This window comes from Cheilinus undulatus, linkage group 22 (genome assembly GCF_018320785.1).
Source record: "Cheilinus undulatus linkage group 22, ASM1832078v1, whole genome shotgun sequence".
Lineage (NCBI taxonomy): Eukaryota > Metazoa > Chordata > Actinopteri > Labriformes > Labridae > Cheilinus > Cheilinus undulatus.
In genome coordinates, this window is record NC_054886.1 from 25,870,816 (window position 1) to 25,892,100 (window position 21,285).

At 37.6% G+C, this 21,285-nt stretch overlaps 1 protein-coding gene across 2 annotated transcripts in view; it reads left to right on the forward strand.

Moving 5' to 3' along the window:
• The first annotated feature begins 1,627 nt into the window (after nucleotides 1-1,627).
• The window catches only part of LOC121504903 (adenylate cyclase type 2-like), a 30,340-nt gene continuing 10,682 nt past the window's right edge, over nucleotides 1,628-21,285 (forward strand). Inside the window, exons 1-14 of one of the 2 annotated variants that reach the window (XM_041779998.1) lie at nucleotides 1,628-1,891; nucleotides 7,287-8,422; nucleotides 12,528-12,737; nucleotides 12,813-12,974; nucleotides 14,405-14,554; nucleotides 15,056-15,210; nucleotides 16,777-16,888; nucleotides 17,015-17,142; nucleotides 17,848-18,006; nucleotides 18,103-18,262; nucleotides 19,063-19,245; nucleotides 19,929-19,960; nucleotides 20,415-20,468; nucleotides 21,119-21,182. In XM_041779998.1, the coding sequence (XP_041635932.1) occupies nucleotides 7,583-8,422; nucleotides 12,528-12,737; nucleotides 12,813-12,974; nucleotides 14,405-14,554; nucleotides 15,056-15,210; nucleotides 16,777-16,888; nucleotides 17,015-17,142; nucleotides 17,848-18,006; nucleotides 18,103-18,262; nucleotides 19,063-19,245; nucleotides 19,929-19,960; nucleotides 20,415-20,468; nucleotides 21,119-21,182 (2,409 nt within the window). In that variant the 5' untranslated portion in view covers nucleotides 1,628-1,891; nucleotides 7,287-7,582. The remainder of the gene's footprint in view (nucleotides 1,892-7,286; nucleotides 8,423-12,527; nucleotides 12,738-12,812; nucleotides 12,975-14,404; nucleotides 14,555-15,055; nucleotides 15,211-16,776; nucleotides 16,889-17,014; nucleotides 17,143-17,847; nucleotides 18,007-18,102; nucleotides 18,263-19,062; nucleotides 19,246-19,928; nucleotides 19,961-20,414; nucleotides 20,469-21,118; nucleotides 21,183-21,285) is intronic. The other variant, XM_041779999.1, reaches the window with a different exon arrangement.

The following is a 21,285-nucleotide window of genomic DNA, read 5'->3' on the forward strand; positions in this document are numbered from 1 at the left end:
AATGTGCAAAGTTTGCAATGACAGTAGGAAACCTCCCTAGAGGGGCCCCGCCTGACAGCAGTCATGTAAAACTTGATGTATAGAAATGATCAGTGTTGTCACTAATATTTATCTGTTATTTATTTTTGCAATATTTAGCCTATTAGCATTTAGCAAAACAAGCTTGGTTAAAATGAAACATAACATTTATAAGTAGATTGATATAAATTTGTGTTGACATCTGATAACACATTTTTTAAATTTATGTTTTAAATTAACTCAGAATAAGCCTTTTATTCATACATAAGGAGGGTCCCCTCCAAGGGCGCTGCCATCTTGGATTTTTGCATTTTGCCTGTTTCTATGGCACCATAGAAGGAACCAAATAACAGTTAAGCATGTATTGATTTTTAAACTTCACTGGTTCCCACAGTTATCACCAGAGAAATGAGCATCACACTCCAGAATTGACTGTTAGATGTTGATAGTCCCAATTTTACACACTGCATTTCAGTCTGTTTTATTACTTGCTAACAAGTCCTCACATTAACTTTAATGTGTCCTCCAGCACACACAAAAAAAGATATGCCTTTTTAAAGTCAGTTTGCCAGTTGTTTGGTAATTACTCAAACCCTGTTCATTGGATTCCAGACAAAAGGTCACACAAATTGTCCAGGAAAGCAAATTGCAGCTTCTAAAATACTCATGATATTTTCCAGTAGGCTTAACTCTTAACATTATCTAGCATTAAGAAATAAAAAAATAAAATCTAAAAAATAGAATTAAACCAAAAGAAGAATAATGATTAAATAACATAAATCAGATAACTAAGTCTTTACAAAATGTTATTCAAATACAACCCAAAGTGAAATATAAAAGGTAAAAATTGCCCAACAAAGACAGCTAATAAGAACATTTAGGTAACATATAATTACTAAAACCTACTAATAATCCAAGTCAACATATTTTTCGTGTATTTTTAAGAATACATACATTTAAACTTTTAAACCAAAACTTTAAGCCAAAGGCTCAAAATGTGCCAATTTTGCAATGACAGTAGGAAGTCCCCTTAGAGGGGCTCCATCAGACAGCTTTCATTTTTATCACCTGCAAAGTATGTAGTGTGTAGGCAGTAGTGAGTAAGTGTGTGGTTTAAAACACAAGAAAGTTGGGGAGGTATTTTAACAGGTGAAGAAGAATTATCAACCTGATGGTTAAGAAAATGAAGAGGAAAAAGGAGACAGTGGGAAATGACCAGTGTTCTAATGTTGTTTTGAGAATAATACTTATGTGAATTTAGGACATAAAAAGATGTCTACATTTACCAACTTTATTTCATGGTCAGATTATTTATAACATAGGTTGCCCCAGCAGACTTCTATTAAAATTTTAGTTGGTAACTAACCCATTGAGTGCATGGTTTTAGCTTGTAGAAATAAATTTTTCACATTTTAAGGCGGTAATTTTGCATAACGATAACAACTGAACACTTCCTGTAGCTCAGCTGCAAATTGACCTTTAACCTTATTCCTCCCCATCCCTCTGCCTCTCTGTTTACCTCATCTTACATCTATTTGCATAGCTGGACCAGAGCGCTCGTGGCTGTGCACGCCCCCGCACCTCTTTCATCTGTCTCGCGCTGCATTGACTGTCACACAGGTGCTCGTGCGTAGAGCTCCAGACGTTAACTTTTTAACGTCTCAAATTGAAAAGGAAAGACGATTTTTGAGGGAATATTCTGACTTTTTGTAACGCTTTAAAGGTCCGGTGTGTTTTATAAGTACTCTCTGACAAAAAGTTAATGGAAGACAGAGAAATTTGAGCGATGAAGACAGAGGGAAATTAAACATTCGTGTCTGAGTGGATTAACGTTGAAAGGAGGAGACGAAAGGCGACGTTGATAAACAATGAGGTAAGAAAACTTTATTTTCAACTAACTTTCAATACTTTTCCACTCCCCAAGTTAAAATTTAGGCTATCTAAGTTTCCAAACCTCGTTAAGTTCCCTGTCACTCAGCCAATTTAACCTGTTTAACTCATTCAGGCTACCTGTGTAAAATAAGTTATCGATGATATTGACGTCATATTTGCTAACAGCTAGCGTTAGCTTAACGTACAAAGTCAATGAGAATTACTTTATTTTGAGAAAAGGCTACCAAAGTTGTGGGCTTTTATCAGCACAAAATTTAGAAATGTATCATGATGGATGTATTTTTACTTTTTAACCGATTTCCTAATGTTTAAGCCGGTTTACACCTGCTGTCATCATCTTTAACAACGTATAAATCAAATATTTAAAGGCACCGTTGTGAATAAAGACCTTCAGCCATTGTTGTAGCACATTTTGCATTCAAAAATTTCTTGTTCCAACCCATCAAGCCTTGGCTTGCTTTCTCTCAGCTTTATTTGCCTGAAGATAAGAAACTTTCTTTATGAGGATCATACAAGCCAATGCATACAGTGCTGTGAAAAATTGTTTGCCCCTGTCTGATTTCTCACTTTTTGCATATTTTGTTACACTTATCCATTTCAGATCATCAAACTAATTTTTATATTACAAAAACATAACCTCAGTAAATACAAAACACAGTTTTTAATTGATGGTTTTGTTTCATTAGGGGAAAAAACATCTAAACTTACCTGGCTATATGTAGAAAAAGTAACTCCTCTGCTAAATCATGACTTAACTACCACATTTTTTTTAAAGCTGCTCAATTTCACCAACCACACCTTGGCCTAATTACTGCCAGACCTGTTGAATCTAGAAATCACTTCAATAGAACTTGTCTGACAAAGTGAAGTATGCTAGATTTCGAAAAGCAACACATCATGGCGCCATCTAAAGAAATTCAGGAACCGATGAGAGATAAAATCAGTCTGAGAAGGGTAAAAAAAAGCCCTTTCTAAGGCTTTTGGACTCCAGTGAACCAATGTCAGAACCATTATTCACAAAGGGGGAAAACTTGCAACAGTACTTGCCTACCAAAATTACTCCAAGGGTGCACTGATGGCTCATCCAGGAAGTCACAAAAGAACCCATAACATCTAAAGACCTGCAGGCCTCACTTGACTCAGTTAAGGTCAGTGTTCATGATTTAACAACAAGAGACTCGGCCAATCACTCCCGGTCAAAAAGAATAAAAAGGCTCAAATCGCATTTGCCAAAAAAAAACAAAAACTTTCATGACCCTAAGAGTTTTGGGAAAACATTCTGTGGACTGACAGGACAAAAATTGAACTTTTTGGAGGGTCTCTTTCCTGTTATCTCTAGTGTAAAACTAACATCTTTTCTTAAAAAAAAAACATCATATCAACAGTCAAACGTAGTGATGGACTGGGGCTGGTTGATGGAACCATGAATTTTGCTACCAGAAAATCCTGAAGGGGAACATCTTGCCATTAGTTCCTGAACTCAAACTCAATCGCATTTGGGTCATACAAAATACTATTAGTACTATTACTAAAAGTATACAAATACTTTTCTACGGCATCGTACGTCTGGCACAAGCAGATGACTAGCTTGTGACAGAAAGACTAAAGGTAAAACCTCTTCACGGATATATTCAGAACAGCAGTTTCACCTCTCATTCATAACAATCAGCTGCTTTGGTAACCTGACACGCCAGATGGATTTGTTTCACACACCTATCTGGAAAACCTTAAATACTAAGCTTTTGGGAAAGGGCAGAGGATTTGAAAAAAACTTGTTGTGTGATTGGATGAACGTTCTGCCTGTCACATCTTTACAGGCCAATAAGAGCAGCAAAACACATGACGTAGCCACGACCGAGGTGCATGTGCGCAGCTACCGAGGAATAACGCAAACCATGACGACTATAGACATGTCAGTACACGACTTCTGTTGTTTTTGAAAAGAAAACAACTCACTGCTGTTCTTTGTTCTTCTTTTAACGAAGAAATGTTGTCAAGTTCTGATAAAACTGGAGCTTTAGCAGCATCCACGCTACTCTTGTTGCTGCTCGCTTACTTTACGACTCCGCGGCGCCTGAAGGTACTGCCCCTCGTTGCTGATTGGTCTTGTCACTTTCTAACCGGGCCCAAATGTTTCAGACAGGAGCTTTGCAAGATGGATTGCCAGTGAGAAACACTGAAACAGGCGTATCCATCTGCTATGCAAGGTTACTGCTTTGGTCTATTTCAGTGGTTTTCAAACTTTTTTTGCCCAAGGCACACCAAAGGTTTAGCCAAAATCTCAAGCCGCACCATATTCACATTGTTGAAAGTGATGTAAAAACATGGCAAAATTGGGCAAAAAGTGGTGAAACAAAGTAAAAAAAAAAAGGCAAAAAGTGGCCAAACAATGGGTTAACAGTGGCAAAAATGTATTGAAAGTGTCAATAAAGTAAAAAGACTTGTCAAAGGTAGTAAAAATGGCTTAGAAGTGATGTGCCAGAAATGGGGAAAAAAGTGGCAGAATAACAGCGAAAGAAGGTGATATTGGCACAATGTTGCAATAATAGGTTCAAAGTTGCCAAAAGGTTGTAAAAAGGGATTTAAGTGATGTAAAATTTGGCCAAAAAATCACCCAACTATGTCAAAATTGGCAAAAAAGTGGCCAGACAGTTGGTTGAAAGATGCAAAAACTAGTGAAAATGTCAAAAATGTGGCAATAATGGGTGACCAGTTGTAAAAAAGTTAGTAAAAAGGGGTTAACGGTTATGAAAAATAGGGCAAAAAGGGGCCAAATAAAGGCAAAAAATGGGTGAAAATTGTCATAATGTGGCAAAATGGGTTAAAAGTTAGTGAAAAAGTTGTAAAAAATGATTAAAAGTTGCAAACAATTGGTACAAAGAGGTTAAAAGGGAGGTTTAGGGAAATCCTTGCAAAATAACATATTGTCATGAAGCCAGCAGACATGGGAAAGGGAAACCAATGAAACACTGGGTAAGAATGATAAATGTACCGTGACATTACCACACAGCATCAGGTTTTCTTCAAAAAGGACACACAATACCTTACTGTCAAGGGACATGAAAGAAAATAGGTTATTGTGAAGTATAAATAAGCTCACTATTGTTGATCAGCGACAGAGTGCAGGTCAATTTAGGTGACTGGTGCTCTCCTGTATCAGAAAAGAAGTAGATCTTTATTCAGGGAGTTTATGATTACACAAGAGATATGAAGCAGTCGTGATTTTGCACGTTGTTTGAGATAAAGTCTGCATACTTAAGAGACAGTTGTGTATTCAATGACAGCAAAAGAGGAAAGCAGCAGAGATGCAGATTAAAGTTAAACCCCTGAGTGTGAGAGGTGAATGGAAAAATGCTTTTAATGTGCAGTGGGTGCGTCGTGGACATGTTGTTCTAATACACACCTGAATGAAGTGTGTGTCACCAAGGAAGAGCTCACAGCTAGACTAACTCGTTTTCTGCGTAATGGGGAAACAACTAGACGAAGTTTGTAATTGAAATGGCATTAAAACAATGTACAGCCAGCATTTCTTAATGCTTGTAATATACATTGCTTGTAGCCAACATGCATAAAAACAATTTTCTCAGATGAGAAAAAATGGCATACATGTTTATGCTTAGTCGAGCTGTTCTGATTAGGATTCTTATAACTTAATTTTTGATTAGCTAAAAAGGGAAGCTATGATAGAAGGAAGAAACCCCACACAAAAGGAGTTTAACAATGCAGTGTATGGATGAGTTATGATTGCTGTTGTTTTTTAGCCTAGCTCATGCTGATATCTTTATAAGACAGGAGGAAAAAAACTCTTTATCAGTTAGTTAGTTACATTGTCAGTCCAAACTGATAAAAAGATCTCAACTGTCTCTGGTGGAAGCTACAGTGGCGTAATTATCTATGTTAATTTACATGAAAAAAAAACAGAATTTTCTTGTGTAGTAAATCAACACTTTTGGCCCTAAACTTTAAAATTTCGGGAGTAGAAGGTCATAAATTGCATTATACGGCTTTAAATATACAAGAAATCAGACTGAAGCTTCTAAATCCAGTTTATAATGATAATGTGATGATTTTGATCTTCTACATCAGTGGTGTCAAACTCAATCACAGAAGGGGCCGGATTCTGAATTAAGGTCTAACCTGAGGGCCTAACAGGGTCTACATTTAACCAAACTGTTAACCACATTTTTACCAGTAATCAATTATGGGGTAAAAAACTAGCACTGATAATAAATGATTTTGAGATTTAAAAAGTCAAAATAATAAGTTTAAAGGCTCATAATCTGAAATAAAAAGTCAAATTTGTTAGTTCAAAAGGTCAAATGCAAAATTAGATGTTAAAATAATGCCTTTAAAAGGCAAATATATAAAAAAGAAAGTCACAATCATGTTTTTAAGGTAAAAATATGACTTAAAATTTAAATGGTGCACCTAAAAGGTCAAAATATGAGATAAAGTTGAAAAGGTCAAACAATTAGATAAAAAAAATCTAAATTATAAATTGAAAATGTCAAAACATGAGATAAAAACTGAATAAAATAAATTGACAAAGTCAAGGTATAATTTATAAAGTCAAAATTTTAAATTGAAAAATCTGAAATTATGAGATAAATGAAAATTAGAATTTGAAAAGCTCAAAATGTGAGATAAAAAGTGAGAATAATAAATTGACAAAGTCAAAATATGAGACAAAATGTCAAAATGATAAACTGAAAATGTTAAAAATACAAGATAAAAATTCAAAATAATAAACGTAAAAGGTTGAAATATGAAATTAAAGTCCAAATAATAGATTGAAGTCATAATTGTTTCATGCAAAATTGAAAATATGAAAAGAAAACACAAATTAAATTCTTTTCCCACATTTCTTTTTTCTAATTATTTTACAGTTTACATTTTTATACTGGAGGAAACCTGCAGACCTCATATTTAAGACCAGTTAGATTAAAATATGATATGATCTTGTAACTGTACCACGGGCTGGATTTGACCCCCGGGCCTTGAGTTTGACACCTGTGTTCTACATAACTGGCTATTTTGTAGGACAGCGTATAAGGACCACTTCAAAAACTAAAAGTTAAAGGGATTTGTTAATTTCAAGAAAAACTAGACATTTGGATTTGAAATTTTTCATTGCTGTGTCACAATGCAACACAGCAAATTTATTTAATCATTTGAAATTCACCCACAGAAGCAGACGTAAAATTAATTGGTAATCTGTTTGATCAACATGATCTCATCATCAACCAAAATGATTGAGATCATGTTGTCTGCAATAATCACACAGCTGTATCTGTTGCCGTTAACGATGTCAGTAAAGACAAATTCTTTGGTGATTGCTTTGAAAAGAGTTCTAATTGTTTATCTTTCTTATGCAGCACAGCTCTTCTGCCTTCCAAGATGAATCTGCCCTCATCAGTGAAGATTAAGCCATGGTCTAGGATTCCATATCAACTATTTTGGGGACCTTAACAGACTGGAGTATCCTTGTTAAAGGCCTAGGATACTTCTCTCATCTTCATCGGATCTATTCAGAATTGTTAAGCCACAGGAGAGCTCGAGTTTGTGGATTTTATTCCTGTTAAGTGTCATGTAAGTAAATAAGAAGACGAGACATTTGGAAAGGCAGTGACAAGTTGATAGAGGGTGAGATCCCTCACACTCACTGGTCACAATGCCGGACCAGTCGCAGACTTTTGAAGAGAAGGGGATGGCTGGAGAAGAGGCACCACAGGTGTCTGTAGTGCCAGACATTAAGGTCATCTCCAGTGACAGGGGAGGCAGAATCCCTGGAGGGGATACCATGGAGCTGGGCGACATTATTAAAAAAGCAGATGGAGTAAAACAACCTACACAGGACAGTGATGTTTCAAAATTAGATCCTAATGAATCACAGGTTGTTGTCGAGGTTGGTGTGGCTAAAACAGAGCAGGCTGCTGAACCTCTAAAAGCTAATTGTTTGTTAAAGGGAGCTGGTGTGACCCCACCTGAAGATGGACTACGGACTGACAGCAACACTAGTGACTCTGACTACAACAGCACAAAGTCCAGCCCTGGACATGCTAACACCAGCTTCAGCACTGACCTCTGTGATGAGGAGTTATCCGAGCTCGACACAACCTCCTTGGAAAAAAAGAACCATATCTCTCCTCTTAATTTCTCTGATCCCAGTTTAGACAAAGCCACCAAATACAATCCAAAGGATGATGATGGCAATTCACGAACAGACCGGATAGAAAAAGAAAAAGCAGAGAAATCATTTACTGAAGTTTCATCTGACGTTTTCATACCAAGGGACAGCATCGACGTCAGGTCAGAGGATGAGGATGAAGATGGGGACAGGCGGAGCATTCGGTCCAGACAGAGCATTAAAGAGGGGGTGTGCTGCTGCTATCAGGCGTTCCACAGGGCTTGTCTGCAGTGTGTGGAGGAGACGCCGGCCATGCTGTCGGGACTGGTGTTGTCTTTGGCCTTCTGTGTGGCCCTAATTGTCCTCATCCCCACCACAGGACGGGTAAGATGGCTTGTTTTGCAAGTTTGTGCTAAAGGGGTGGGATAAGCTATGTAAGCTATGTAATCTCACCTGGGTTTGCCATCTTTACTTCCTTAACTGTCAGGTGTATTTTTCAGGGTAAATTCTTGCAAACAACTGGTTCTAGCCTCTTAGATTTATTTCTTCCTTATTGCTGTCGGATATTGTTCTGTATTCAACATTCAGGTGTTAGGACTGTTAGTTCAATGGTGAAAAAACATTCATTGACAAAAGAATGTCTGACTCCCTGATGCTAGGTGGTGATATGCTCCCTTTCGGCTAGTTTCTGTTGGTTGTTGGGGGATCATGTCACAGCGAGAACTCCAGGTGGGGGCATGAAGAGGGAATAAGAAGGAATAAAAACAGATTCAGTTTTAAGTTCCATGAGTTTCGTGAGGTGAGTTTTGTGAGGTCTCGGAGTGGGAGGGAGGGGTGGGCTTTTGAGTTTCATAAAGTTTTGGAGGGGAAGGGAGGTGTGGAAGGACAAAGAGCAACACAGAGTCAAGAGAAATAGGCGAAATAGCGACTCGCGTTTAAGTATTTTAGCATAAAACAAATTATGTCGATATAAACAATATTGTCTTACTTCATATCTCATTCAAAAATATATAGATACAGTGCTTAAGAAATGTATTAGACCACCTGTCATATTTGTCTCAAGGACCATCCAGCATCATGAAGTGCTTTAATGCGGACTCTTTCATTTTCAGTGAGCTCTCCACGTTTTACCATTTTGAACAGGAATGAGGAATTTCAAACTGAATTCACCCAAATTTGAGCCGGCTCACTGGGTTTCTCTGAGAAGTCAGAAATTAATCAAGCATAACATTCAACCTCTAAAACTCATTTTTTCTGTTCAGGAATGCAAGTAAATAACTATAATTTGACATATTAATCAAGAAATATTAATGTGCTTTACTATTTTTTTTGTTTTTTGTAAATCAGTAAATTTAAAAATTCATGGATAACAACAATAATTATATTTAAGCATTAAAAATATCATTTCAGTTAAAAAGCTTCTACATATTGGTGTATTAACCATTGCAGAAACATCAAAAATGATTTTGGTAATTACCAATGCTGTTAATTTAGGGTAGCTGTGGCATAAACCTTACTTTGGTCAGGGTTAGGGTGGTCTAATAAATTTGTTAAGCACTGTATGTCTTGTAAACTCAATATATCGCCCAGCCCTACTTTAAAGCCATTTCAGTCACGTTTTAATCCCCTTTTACCACTTTTTGTGCCTGTTTTTGCTAATTTAATCAATTTTTGGTTATTTTTTGCCACTTTTATCTAATTTTTTGCCACTTTTAACCCATTTGTGTTCTTTAAAAATCCACTTTCAACACCTTTTCCACAATTTTTTGCCATATTTACTTATTTAAGCAATTTTCACCCATTTTAAATAGGTTTTTAACGAAAGTTATTTCATTTTAAGAAGGCTATTTACTACACAAATGAAAAGATGGAGATATCCATTTCCTTGATAAGAGTGGTTATTATTTAGTCAAATATCAAATATGGTTTTTACAGCTTGATTTCACAATGTACCATGATTTTGCTGACCTCTGTGGGCCCCCAGATGGCCTTGTCTGCACATGACTATTCTTGAATGTTGCATGTGCCGAAGGCCTGGTCCATCCTGAGTTCTTCTGAGGCAGACCCAAGCTAGAGTAAACCAGTTTCCAACTGCTTTATCAGGGCATGTTAGTCTGACTTCTTAAAATTGGATTTAGTCTGATTTCAGTCAGACTGAAACAGAAATTTTACTTTTGTGTTATCAGATAAATGTATCATCCATTATAAGAAAAATTATATATCCGACTATAGAATAAGCATAATTAGAATAACAGAATTTATGTAGCACTTTTTAAAACAGGTTTACACAGTTCTTCTCTGCATAAAATTAGAAAAACAATGAGAAAAACAGAATGACAGCAGCAGGACATCAGTAAACATACCACAAACAGCCAGTCAAAAAGACAGTTCAAACTTAGTAGAATAAGATAAAACTTAGTAAGTAAGTTAAACTCTGTTAACACAGACTCACTAAAATGCTAAAATGGGTTTTTAAGAGAGATATAGAAGAGGATTGAGGAACATGCCAGTCTGATTTCCTTTGGCAGGTTGATGTGACAGATTAGAACTTCTATTCCACCTTAAACCAGAGAAATTACACTTTTCTCAAATAGATTGTAGTTCTGATTTTCAGAAATTATTTTGAGGGTTTGATTCCTTTATTTGAGAGATAGGAAGGTGGATAGAGATAGTGGAGGGAGAGAGATCATGGGCCAGATTTGAACCTGCTTCAAGGACAATACAGAAGTTAATCTGTCTAATAATTAGACTAAACACAGAAATCACCCATAAAAAATGTTGGAAAGCTTTAGGATATAGACTTAGTATGGTTGTCCCACAGTCTGTTTCTAACTTCTGTTTAAAAAAAAAAAAAGATTACGAAAGGAGAAATGAAACATGAGCTCTTAACTGGAAAAGAAGTTTGACAGCTGACTCAGGACAATAACGTTAAACCTGTTCTCCAAAACATCGTCATCCATCAGACATGAAACAAGACTTCTTAATCCTGCAAAACAATCTCACACATGATGAAACATATCTGAATCAAACTGTAATTCATAATACTGTAAGTGTTGCCCTTTTATCCTCATACTTTGAATGGACTTGGACTTATTAAAGACCTTTTCAGTCTGAGGTCTTGTTGCTATAACAATGACAAAAAAGTTGTAAACAGAAGTTGACATTGCCTATAAAGCATTCTGGCTTTGTTTAGACCTGATCCATATGAATCAAAGCTTCATTTGAAGATGAATTAAACTTAAAAAATAATGACTTTTTTCATATAGCTCTTTTAAAAAGGGTTTAAAAAGTGATTTGGCATGCATGCATGCCAAATCACTTGGCAAGTGTTCATGAAACAAAGCAAAAACTAAAACACAAAAGAGCCCAGCAGCAAGCACCAAAAACAGCATCAAAAACACTTACAGCAAAAGAACACATGGAAATTTCTACCTCTTCAGCATAAGAAACCAAGCACCACATCATAAAAACCCAAAAACTACAGGAAGCACAGGAATCCATTTGCATTACTTGAGATGGAGAGGATGATGATTGCTACATGCATTACCAGCATAGAAAGTTACCTCCAGATATGACACCTGGATAATCAGATTTGATCAGATCACTGAGAGAAAAAGTACAGAAAGCCTGTCTCACAAGTTTGGTGTGAGAAATCTGAAGTGCCTGCAGCCTGATAAGAGATAAAGCTTATCATGTTAAAATATTGACATTTTTGTGTCAGAAGTGTCAAAAGGCCAAACAGGGTGTAACAAAGTATGTAGCTCAACTTGATACCTAGTGCTCTGGATTGTCATGATCATGTGGATGTTGTTTCACTTTAACCTTTTTTTGCACTAGGTTCCTCATTTCAGGGAACAACTCTACTTGTTTTACTGAGAAAATTTCAAACAGAGAGAAAAAGCTGCCTGTTTGCCTGCACAGAAGTTTCTCACTTTTAATTCTGGGATTATTTATTGTGGCAAGCATGTAAGCAAAAATGTACAAATGCATTGGCCTATTTAACTATTTTCTGCTTCTTGTGGATTTAATAAAATTGGTTTCAGTGATGAACACAGTTGAATGATTTGTTGTGTGTATTGTAACATCAACAACAACAGTGTAAGTTATCTGTTAGAAGAAGAAAGGTATTGCTCTTCTTGCTTTTCTATTGCAGATCTTAAAACAGCTACACTTCATGTGGCTGTAGCAGAGTAAATCATTGTACCAGCTGTTTGAAGCTCACCCTAGCTTTCATGTCTGTTGAATAAAGGAATATTTAGTCCTCAATGAATGGACAGGTGCATTTTAGAAAAAACTAACCACTAAGCGAAAATGAGATAATAATAGGGCGGCTCTTTGCAAAAACAAATGAGCCTTTTTCTGCTGGACTGTGTGCTAATGACACTTCTTAACAGACTTGTAAGAGATATCATATTGGGTCTAGTTGAAATGCAAGTAAGCTGGGTTGTTATTCTATGATTATCCCACTAATTTGATGTTTCTGTCGCAGGCATCTGCTCAGAACATCGATGACCATGTAGGGGCGTTGTCTGTGTTGTGCATCGTTCTCTGTCTGAGTGCCATCTTGCTAATCTGCCTGCCTTGGCTGGCCACAGTGAGGCGCTGTGGAGGAGCCCTAGCCCTCTTCGTCTGGGGGGCTCTGTACACTACGGCCATAGTGTTCATTTTTACCGGGGGACCTGTCACTGCGTGGGAACAGGTAAGAAACAAGGTAGAAATCAACAACAAATGTTTGTTTAGTTTGCTGTCGATAACTTTATTTCCCTTTCTTCAGGTGGCGTTTTTCCTCTTCCTCTCTCTGAGTGTTTACACGGTGCTTCCTTTGTCGATGGCCTGGGCACTCATGGTCGGGATTGGGACCAGCGTTTCACACATCATCATCATCAGTGTTTACGTCCCTGTGACAGAGCCAGAGACACCAGATCTAGCTGTGCAGGTGAAGATTTACAGAATTTGAATAAAATCAAGTAAACAATCTGATGCCTTTTTAAAGTGATATTTTATTCTTATATTTCTAAGCTGTAGTTCTGCAGCCATAAATCTTAAAGTTTACCAATAATCTCCACATACAACAGCTGCACTGCACCCAAGCCTTCCACAGTGGAAGCACGTCAGGAGTGCTACCTTATGCAGCACAGACCCGATTAGCTTGGGACAGAGACCACATGGGAACTGCAAGCTCATGCAGGAGTAGTATGTCAACAGTGGATTATTTTGCCTTTTTGGGGTAGATTTGCCATTTATTTTGACATGATTCCTTGATTTTATTGCTTCCGCCATGGCTGCCAAGCCTGTTGAATCAAGAATTCCTTTACCTAGAACCTGTCTGGCATAGTAGAGTAGGCTAAAAGATCTCAGAAAGAAACACATCATGGCACCATCAAAAAAAAAAATTCAAGAACAGATGAGAAACATGTCATGTCATTGATGTATATCAGTCAGGAAAGGGTTACTAAGTCATTTCTAAGGCTTTTGGACTCCAGCAAACTGTGGTGAGAGCCATTATCCACAAATAGAGAAAACTCTGAGGCAAAACTTTAGGCAAATACTTTTCACAGCACTGTTTATCTTTTATTCTCAGAGTTCCAAAAGCAGAAAACGAACAGAGATGTGCTTAAGCTGCCTCCTTAGTGTGCACAGTGATTTTGTTTGTGTTTTGTTTTCTAGATTGCTTGAAAAAAATCCCTTCATCAAAAGAAAACAAGCTTTCTTGTTTGGAGATCGGATGTATTTATCACTTACTTTGAGAAACCAGCCATAGCATGATAATGTCAAAAATAAGTCAAGATGTAAAGAAAAAAACTTAAATTAGCTTGTTATTACATGGAAATAGAGTGTCTAAAATATATGGATAGGTGTCTGCTTATGGCTCCCACAGAAGTAAGAATCTCCTCCATCAGTACAGCTGATTTTGTTATGCTATGTTGTAATAAACAAATAGCTGCTCATAATAGCGTCCTTTATTATGTAGGCATGCATTTGCAAATAATTTGCAAAGAGGCGCTCGTGTGTGCCACAAAACAGTGATCAGATTTAAATAAAGAAGGTCACGCTTGGGTGACACTGCACAATACTATTTTGTAATGTGTAACAAGCATGGTTTGGAATGGGAAGTAACTCAGGGGAAACCCTAAACTGGGACTTCAGTTACCTAATTTTTGTCATTGAAAGCTTTTTTGAATCAGTATGAAATAGTGACTAAACTTGCATATTTAAAATGATGATGTCCACAGTTTTCTCATGACTCTGTCACTGTTTGACTGACATTTTTAAGAAGTGGCTCAGCTGCTGTGCTGTTGTGCTGACATTACAGGAGCATAATAAACAAGTAAACTCACTTTTCCTCTACTCTGAATTCTTCTTCAGCTGATTGCCAATGCCGTGCTCTTTGTGTGTGTGAACTGTGTTGGGATTTTCCACCTGTGGACAACGGAGCATGATCTGAGGGTATCCAACCAGAAGAGAGAGGAGTTCAGCGCCATTCGCTCCCAGAAGGAAATAAGGAAATATCAGCAGGTGAGCACAGACTTACAATTACTGACAAACCCACTAAGCATTTAGCTACTCTCCATCTAGTGGATTCTGTTGCAGCGTGCAACTGATTTGTTTGCCCAATTCAGTCATTCTGAATTAAAAATCTTTATGTGTAATCTATTTCATAAAAAGGCTCTTTACCTGGAAAGCCTGGCATCGGTTGCTGTGCGCTCTTCTGTCTATTAGGTCAATAGATTAATCATTCACTTGTCTTCTGCCAAGCAGCAGGAAATCATGCAAACCCAGATGGACAATATTCACTGCAAGTAAACAAATAGATGAGGCACGGTTCACAGAGTAAACACAGCATCCCTTCAAAGGGCCCTTTGATGGTTGCGTCTTTCTTTTACAGCCTCTCTGAACATAGTGTCTCCTCTGTAAGACATGCAACCAATGTTAGAGTACAAAATGTCAAAACTCATCAGCCACCACTGTCTCTTAACATATTTAAACCCTGTCCTCTGTCTGTTTCCTCTGCTACAGGAGCAGCTCCTCCTATCAGTGTTGCCACGTTATATCGCCATGGAGCTGAGAACGGAGGTAATAAATAGACTCTCCAAGCCAACCAGCGATAAGGAGAATAATTCCAACTTCCACAACTTTCACAGCCTCTACATACGGCAGCACAAAGACGTCAGGTGATGATCAAACTGGGACACTGCCATGTTGAGTTTGTTAACTTTTTTGTGCCTGAAATTGAACCATAAGATGTCTCTCTTATCCCCCACTAGCTCTTGGCAGCACAGTTAACGAGCTGACTTTGAGATTTAAAAATAAAGTATGCAAAGTTTAATTACATTATGCCTAAATTTGTTCAAGTAGGCAATTCAAAGGTTGAGAAAACTGCAAAACACTGACCAGCTTTAAAGTAGTACCAAGGGAAAACACAAATAAATAGCTCCTGAACGATCTAGTCTAAAGATGTTCTGATCCCATTTTTCCCTTTCTAATACCAACGACACTACTTAGAATTAAGTAAAAGCCAATTGTGACACTATTAAAATTGTAATTATTATTGGGGAATGTTATGAATTAATGTTTCTGTTGACTGCATAGACTGTACGCTCTCTGATTCCCGAATACAGCTTCACCCCTTGCTCTGCCTCTACATCACACATGGAGATCAAGAGTTTAAAAATCCCCTGATAATACAACCTTATAGTATGCAACAGAGACACTCCACTCTTTTTAGTAAAGACAAAAAATGATAAAGCAATTATGAAATAGCTTTCTATTTGAGTTTGTAATAAGTCTTAATGGGATTTGGCATGCAGGGATGCTATCATGCTCAAATTTTTCAAACTAAAGCTCTCAGGATGCTTTTTGCAGATGTGCAAATAACAGAAAGTGCAATGTCATCATGGTTCCCTCTAACATGACTAGACAGTATAATTTGCCTATGTTTTGGCAAACTGGCTGCATGAGCTTCAAGCACTTTTTGTTTTCTGTGTACTGGTAGACCAAGTCAACAATTATCCACATGTAAAGAATGCGTTATTGTCACTACACAGCCAAGATATACCTGTCATCCTAGCCAGGACAATTACATTTCTATTGTAGAGGTCATCATAGAACCATGAAAAACTAAATAGACGATAACAACTGACACATTCAGCCAGATGTAGATGTCTTCTGACCAGTGTTCATTAGGTATGCATTATATTATTGGCATCTGCAGATATTAGCTCAGCTAAATGAATTTGTAAATATCGGCATAGATACTGTTATTAAGATAATAGTTAGAAAATTAATAGTCTTAAAATGGGAGAGGAGGGTCTTGAAAAAGGTCTTAAAAGTATGAGGGTTGTTCTTCTGTTATAATAACCTGCTAGAATGTCACCATGTTTGTTGTTTACATTTTGCACAGCATGTATTGTATACAGCCTGAGCCCTTTTTGTGCCCTTCAGTGAGACAGACATATCCTAATCCTAATATACATAATCCAGTATATTTACAATCATACTCTTAGTGTAGCTGGATGCATACACTAACCCAAGGTTAAACAGTGAGTAAATCTCCATTTTGGTGCCATTTTATGGCTGCATCAAAAAAGACTAAGTGAACCAGAGGCTAAAAATAACAGTGTGTGTGTTTAGCTTTGACTCTGAAAGAGAACAGGTCCTATGATTCAAATTCATTCCTGTACATATCAAGTATGTAAATATGACTGATAACAGTGTCCTGCCTGTGTGTGTTTATGCAGCATCCTGTACGCAGACATTGTGGGCTTCACAAAGCTGGCGAGTTCCTGCACACCAGAGGAGCTGGTCGCTGTGCTTAACAAGCTGTTTGGCAGATTTGATGACATCGCCAAGGTGAAAACAGCTGCTTAATCAGCCCCAAACTTGTATAATCCCTCTCCAAAGACAGTTTTCTGTTCATCACTAAGAATCCTTGTCTGACTCCCTCTCTACTTCCTGTCTCTCTGTTTCTGTCTGTAGAAGAATGGGTGTCTACGCATTAAGATCTTAGGTGACTGCTACTACTGTGTTTCTGGCCTTCCTGACCCCATTCCCACACACGCCAAAAACTGTGTCCAGATGGGGCTTGACATGTGCACCGCCATCAGGTCAGTATGTCTAAATTTGTGTATAGCCTTTATTCCCATGTGTTACTCTTAAAAGCCTTTTTTACTGTTTTTATTTATAATTTGATTATAAAACAAACACAATCTTTCGTAATTTCAATGTGCTTTCATTGTTTCTAACTTTGTTTTTCTAGTCATATAATTAAACAATACTCTGTGCTCCTAATTTGCTTCTCCTGCTTGTGCACACTATGACTTCCTCATGTGTCAGCTGGCACTTCTACTTCACTATTTTTCCTCTACAACTGAAACCACAGTGAGTCAGGGCTTAAAAAAATCACACTATTACACATAAATATGTCTTATTTAGCTACATTAAAACATTTTTAGACAGATTCTTGTGCTTCCAGCATCAAGATCAAATAAAAAATGATGACTTTTTGTAGAATATAATGCTGAGTTAGATGGTTTGATTTCTGGAGTGTGATTTGTATAATAGAACCTCCTTTTATCTTATTTGATTCAGAACAAAACAGCTGTAATGTCTATTACAGTTTAAGAAACAACTTTCAGACCTTGTTTTGTACACATTTTATTGACAAGTTTGTTTTTTTAGTCCACATAGACTAAAAGTATTGGATAAAACTGATTTAATTATATTGATAGCCACATAAAGAGCAACAAAGGTTAGTAGGACTGATTAGAGGACACTTTTGAACTGTTTTATGTTCTTCTTTACTTTTCTAGTAAACTACGAGAGGCCACAGGGGTTGAAATCAGTATGCGAGTTGGGGTCCACACCGGGAACGTGCTCAGCGGTGTGATTGGCTTGCAGAAATGGCAGTATGATGTGTGGTCACATGACGTTACATTGGCCAATCACATGGAATCTGGCGGTCTACCTGAGTAAGAAAATCTATCCAGAAACAGTCAAATTTGGAGGATATGACTCTTTCTTTTAATGCACTAGTCTTCGATTTTAACACTACGTTTTATTACTAGGCGAGTCCACATCACAGAGGAGACACTGCAGCACCTGGACGGAGCGTACCAAGTGGAGGATGGGGATGGAGGGAGTCGAGATCCCCTTCTTAAAGGAAGAAAAACTTTCCTAGTGATTGACCCACACAAGCCTCACAGCAGTTCAAGGAGACCTAAAGCAGTATGTTATTAATCATTTGTGATCCATGGTAGCATTCCTTTTATTTCTTAATGCATGCATTAGATAGACTTTATTCAATTTTAGACAGTTTTGTTCTCTGCTCAAAGTAATTTTCCAGGATTATTTTACATTTTTGAGCATGAGATCATAGATACAAGCAGCTGAAATTGGTTTTCTCTGGAGCGGAGCTGGGCTCATCTTTAGAGATAGAGTGAGGAATTCACACATCTGAAAGAGATCCTGAAGAAGAGCTGCTGCTCCTTTTGCATCAAACGGAGCTAGTTCAGGTGGTTCAGGCATCTGATTCGGATGCCTCCATTTGGAGGTCTTCCGGCCACATCCAGCTGGGGGGAGACCTCAGGGAAGACCCACAATGAGTTGGAAGGAATATTTATCCTGTCTGGCCTGGGAACACCTGAAAGTGTCACTGAGGAGAGGGATGTCTGGGTTGACTTGCTCAGTCTGCTGCCACAGAGACCCAGCTCTGGATAAGCGATGAAAAGATAGATGGATAGGAAAAAGCCTCAAAGATCGTGCTTTAATCCCTAAAAACAAGAAGAAACACAACTTGCTCTTAGTATCTACATAACTATTAATATTGTACAGTATTTATTGATTTAGCAGCATGTCTGCCAGTCTTTCAGTCATGCTCTTAAAAGAGGCAAGTATCTTTGAATTGCTTTGCTTAATCCTGTGTACAAGCTTAGAGAAAGAATGGGTAAAGAAAAGTAGTTAGAGTTTCTGAAGTGCCAGAAGAATAATAGAATTAGTTAAATTAAATAATCTTAACTTGATTTCAGGTAAACACTCTGGTGTCAGCAGAGCCCAGGCAGCGTGCCTCAGTCCGGATGTCCCAGTACCTACAGTCCTGGAGGACCATCCACCCCTTCGCAGACCTCAGTAACCCTGATGCCACACCCTCCAAGAAGAGAAAACTGCCAAGGAGCATCACCAACGTCATGAAGCACACACATCCACCTGCTGTAAGCTTTAGCTTTGTTCTTTTGTATTTTATTGTCCTACTTATGGATGCACAATGTTGGATTTTTGCCGATATCCGATATACAAATATTTACAGATTCATTTTAGCCGATATTGATACATATATTTTAATACGTTTTACATAACCAAAAATTCAGTCCTTTGAATGCAATTTTAGGTTTGAGGATGAAAAAAGAAACAGACTTTTTTCTTAAAACATGCTTTAAAGTTTAAAGAATGAGAATGAATAAGATCTTAACTTACTTAGGTCAAGCCTAAAACTCCACTAGTTTCTCATTATATATGGCCAAATTTTACATTTGATATATGCTGATATTCACGGCCAAAATATCGAATGTAAATATTGGCAAAAATTTGATATCTGCCGATACCAATATTTGGCTATTTTTTTTTTGCTAATATATGCCGATACCGATATTTGGCCGATAATATCGTGCATCCCTAGTCCTACTGCATGAATCTAACAACACACAAAGGGGAATATAAATTTTATTTTCCCCTATATAAGCATGAATGTTTTGATCTGTCCCTGTGCAAATAAAACACTCAATCTCCTTTCTCTAGCCCTCACCAGTGTTTGATGATTATCATTGTGCGTTATGTATTCAAACAAGAAGATATTGGCTATTAAAGCCATCATAACTGCTTTTTTTTTGTATTTCAGTTGAGACGACCTCGCCAGAGTGATTCCTCAGTGTAAGTTATCAAATCTTACTGCTACCATAGGTAGAATTTTTTGCACTTAAGTGTTTAGACTACTAAAATTGATGGATGTTATATACTGCTGCATACACAAAAGAAGTGGTAACTTGTACTGTAAGTTTTTTTCTTCTTTTCTGCCATTGACTGCACTTCTGTCACCCAATACCAAACCCCACCCACCATAACCCTTAACTCCACCCTCAATTCTTTAAACAAGTATACAGCGAAGGTGCAGGAGCTACGTGTACCCACAAAGCTTGGAAATGTCTAGTGGGGCCACACCTGAGCAGAATTTAATACTGTGTGTTCAAAGCATTTCAGAAAAAATACTCTTGTAAACACTGAAAACATGGAGCTCTGGAAAGGAAGAGACAAATGCTTTGTTTGCAGGGATTTTCCAGTTTTGGTGTTATAGCTAGAGCTATATCTTTGATTTTTATCTTCCCAGTGTGACTATGAATAACAGCGTTGGAGGATCACTGGACAGGCTGGACACTGCAGGGTGAGATGCTTTCATTTTCAATTCTTTCTCCTCCTGACTCCAAAAGGGTCTGGCTGCAGCCCTCAGGCAAACCTCTACGCTGGGGCAAAACCTCTTCGCTGGGTTTCCGACTAATCCGACTGGTTTAGTTTAGGCATTAAAATCCAACTGGTTAGATTTAGGCATTAAAACTCTACTGGTTAGATTTAGGGTCAGCCTGTCGGCAAGCGAATAGAGCTGAAATTTCGTCGCGAGTAATATACGTCACGCCCCAGCGGAGAGGTTTCGCCCCAGCAGAGAGGTTTCGCCCCAGCGTAGAGGTCTCCAACCAAACGCCCCAGCATAGAGGTTTGCCCGAGGGCTGCAGCCAGATGCCTCTCCCTGACTCTGTTACTTCTGTCTCAGTAGGGAGAAAAACAAGAACAAAACTTGTTATGGGGAAAAATAATGAGATAAGAGGAAAAAAACGTCTCTGCTTGAAAAATGTGACATTAAAAGTAGCTTCTTTGATATGAAATATGTTAAATAACCCACAGGGTAAATTTAAAAAGTGGTGATCATTGATTTTCCTCAACATAGATAATTCAATCCATATATTTAATCTCAATTGTCACTTTCCTACTCTGTCCATTGACAATTTAAATTATTTTCATTTGTATTTATTGACTTAGGAAGAAACTAAAGAAGCTCAACTGTTTTACTCTGCTGTTCAACGACCTGAGCCTGGAGAGAAAGGTATCTCCATCCTGTTTTCTTTTTCTATTTATTAGTTTATTTAGTTAGGACAGTGCACATTGATTTCTTGTGTTTTTCAAACTTCAGAGAAGTAAAAAAAAAA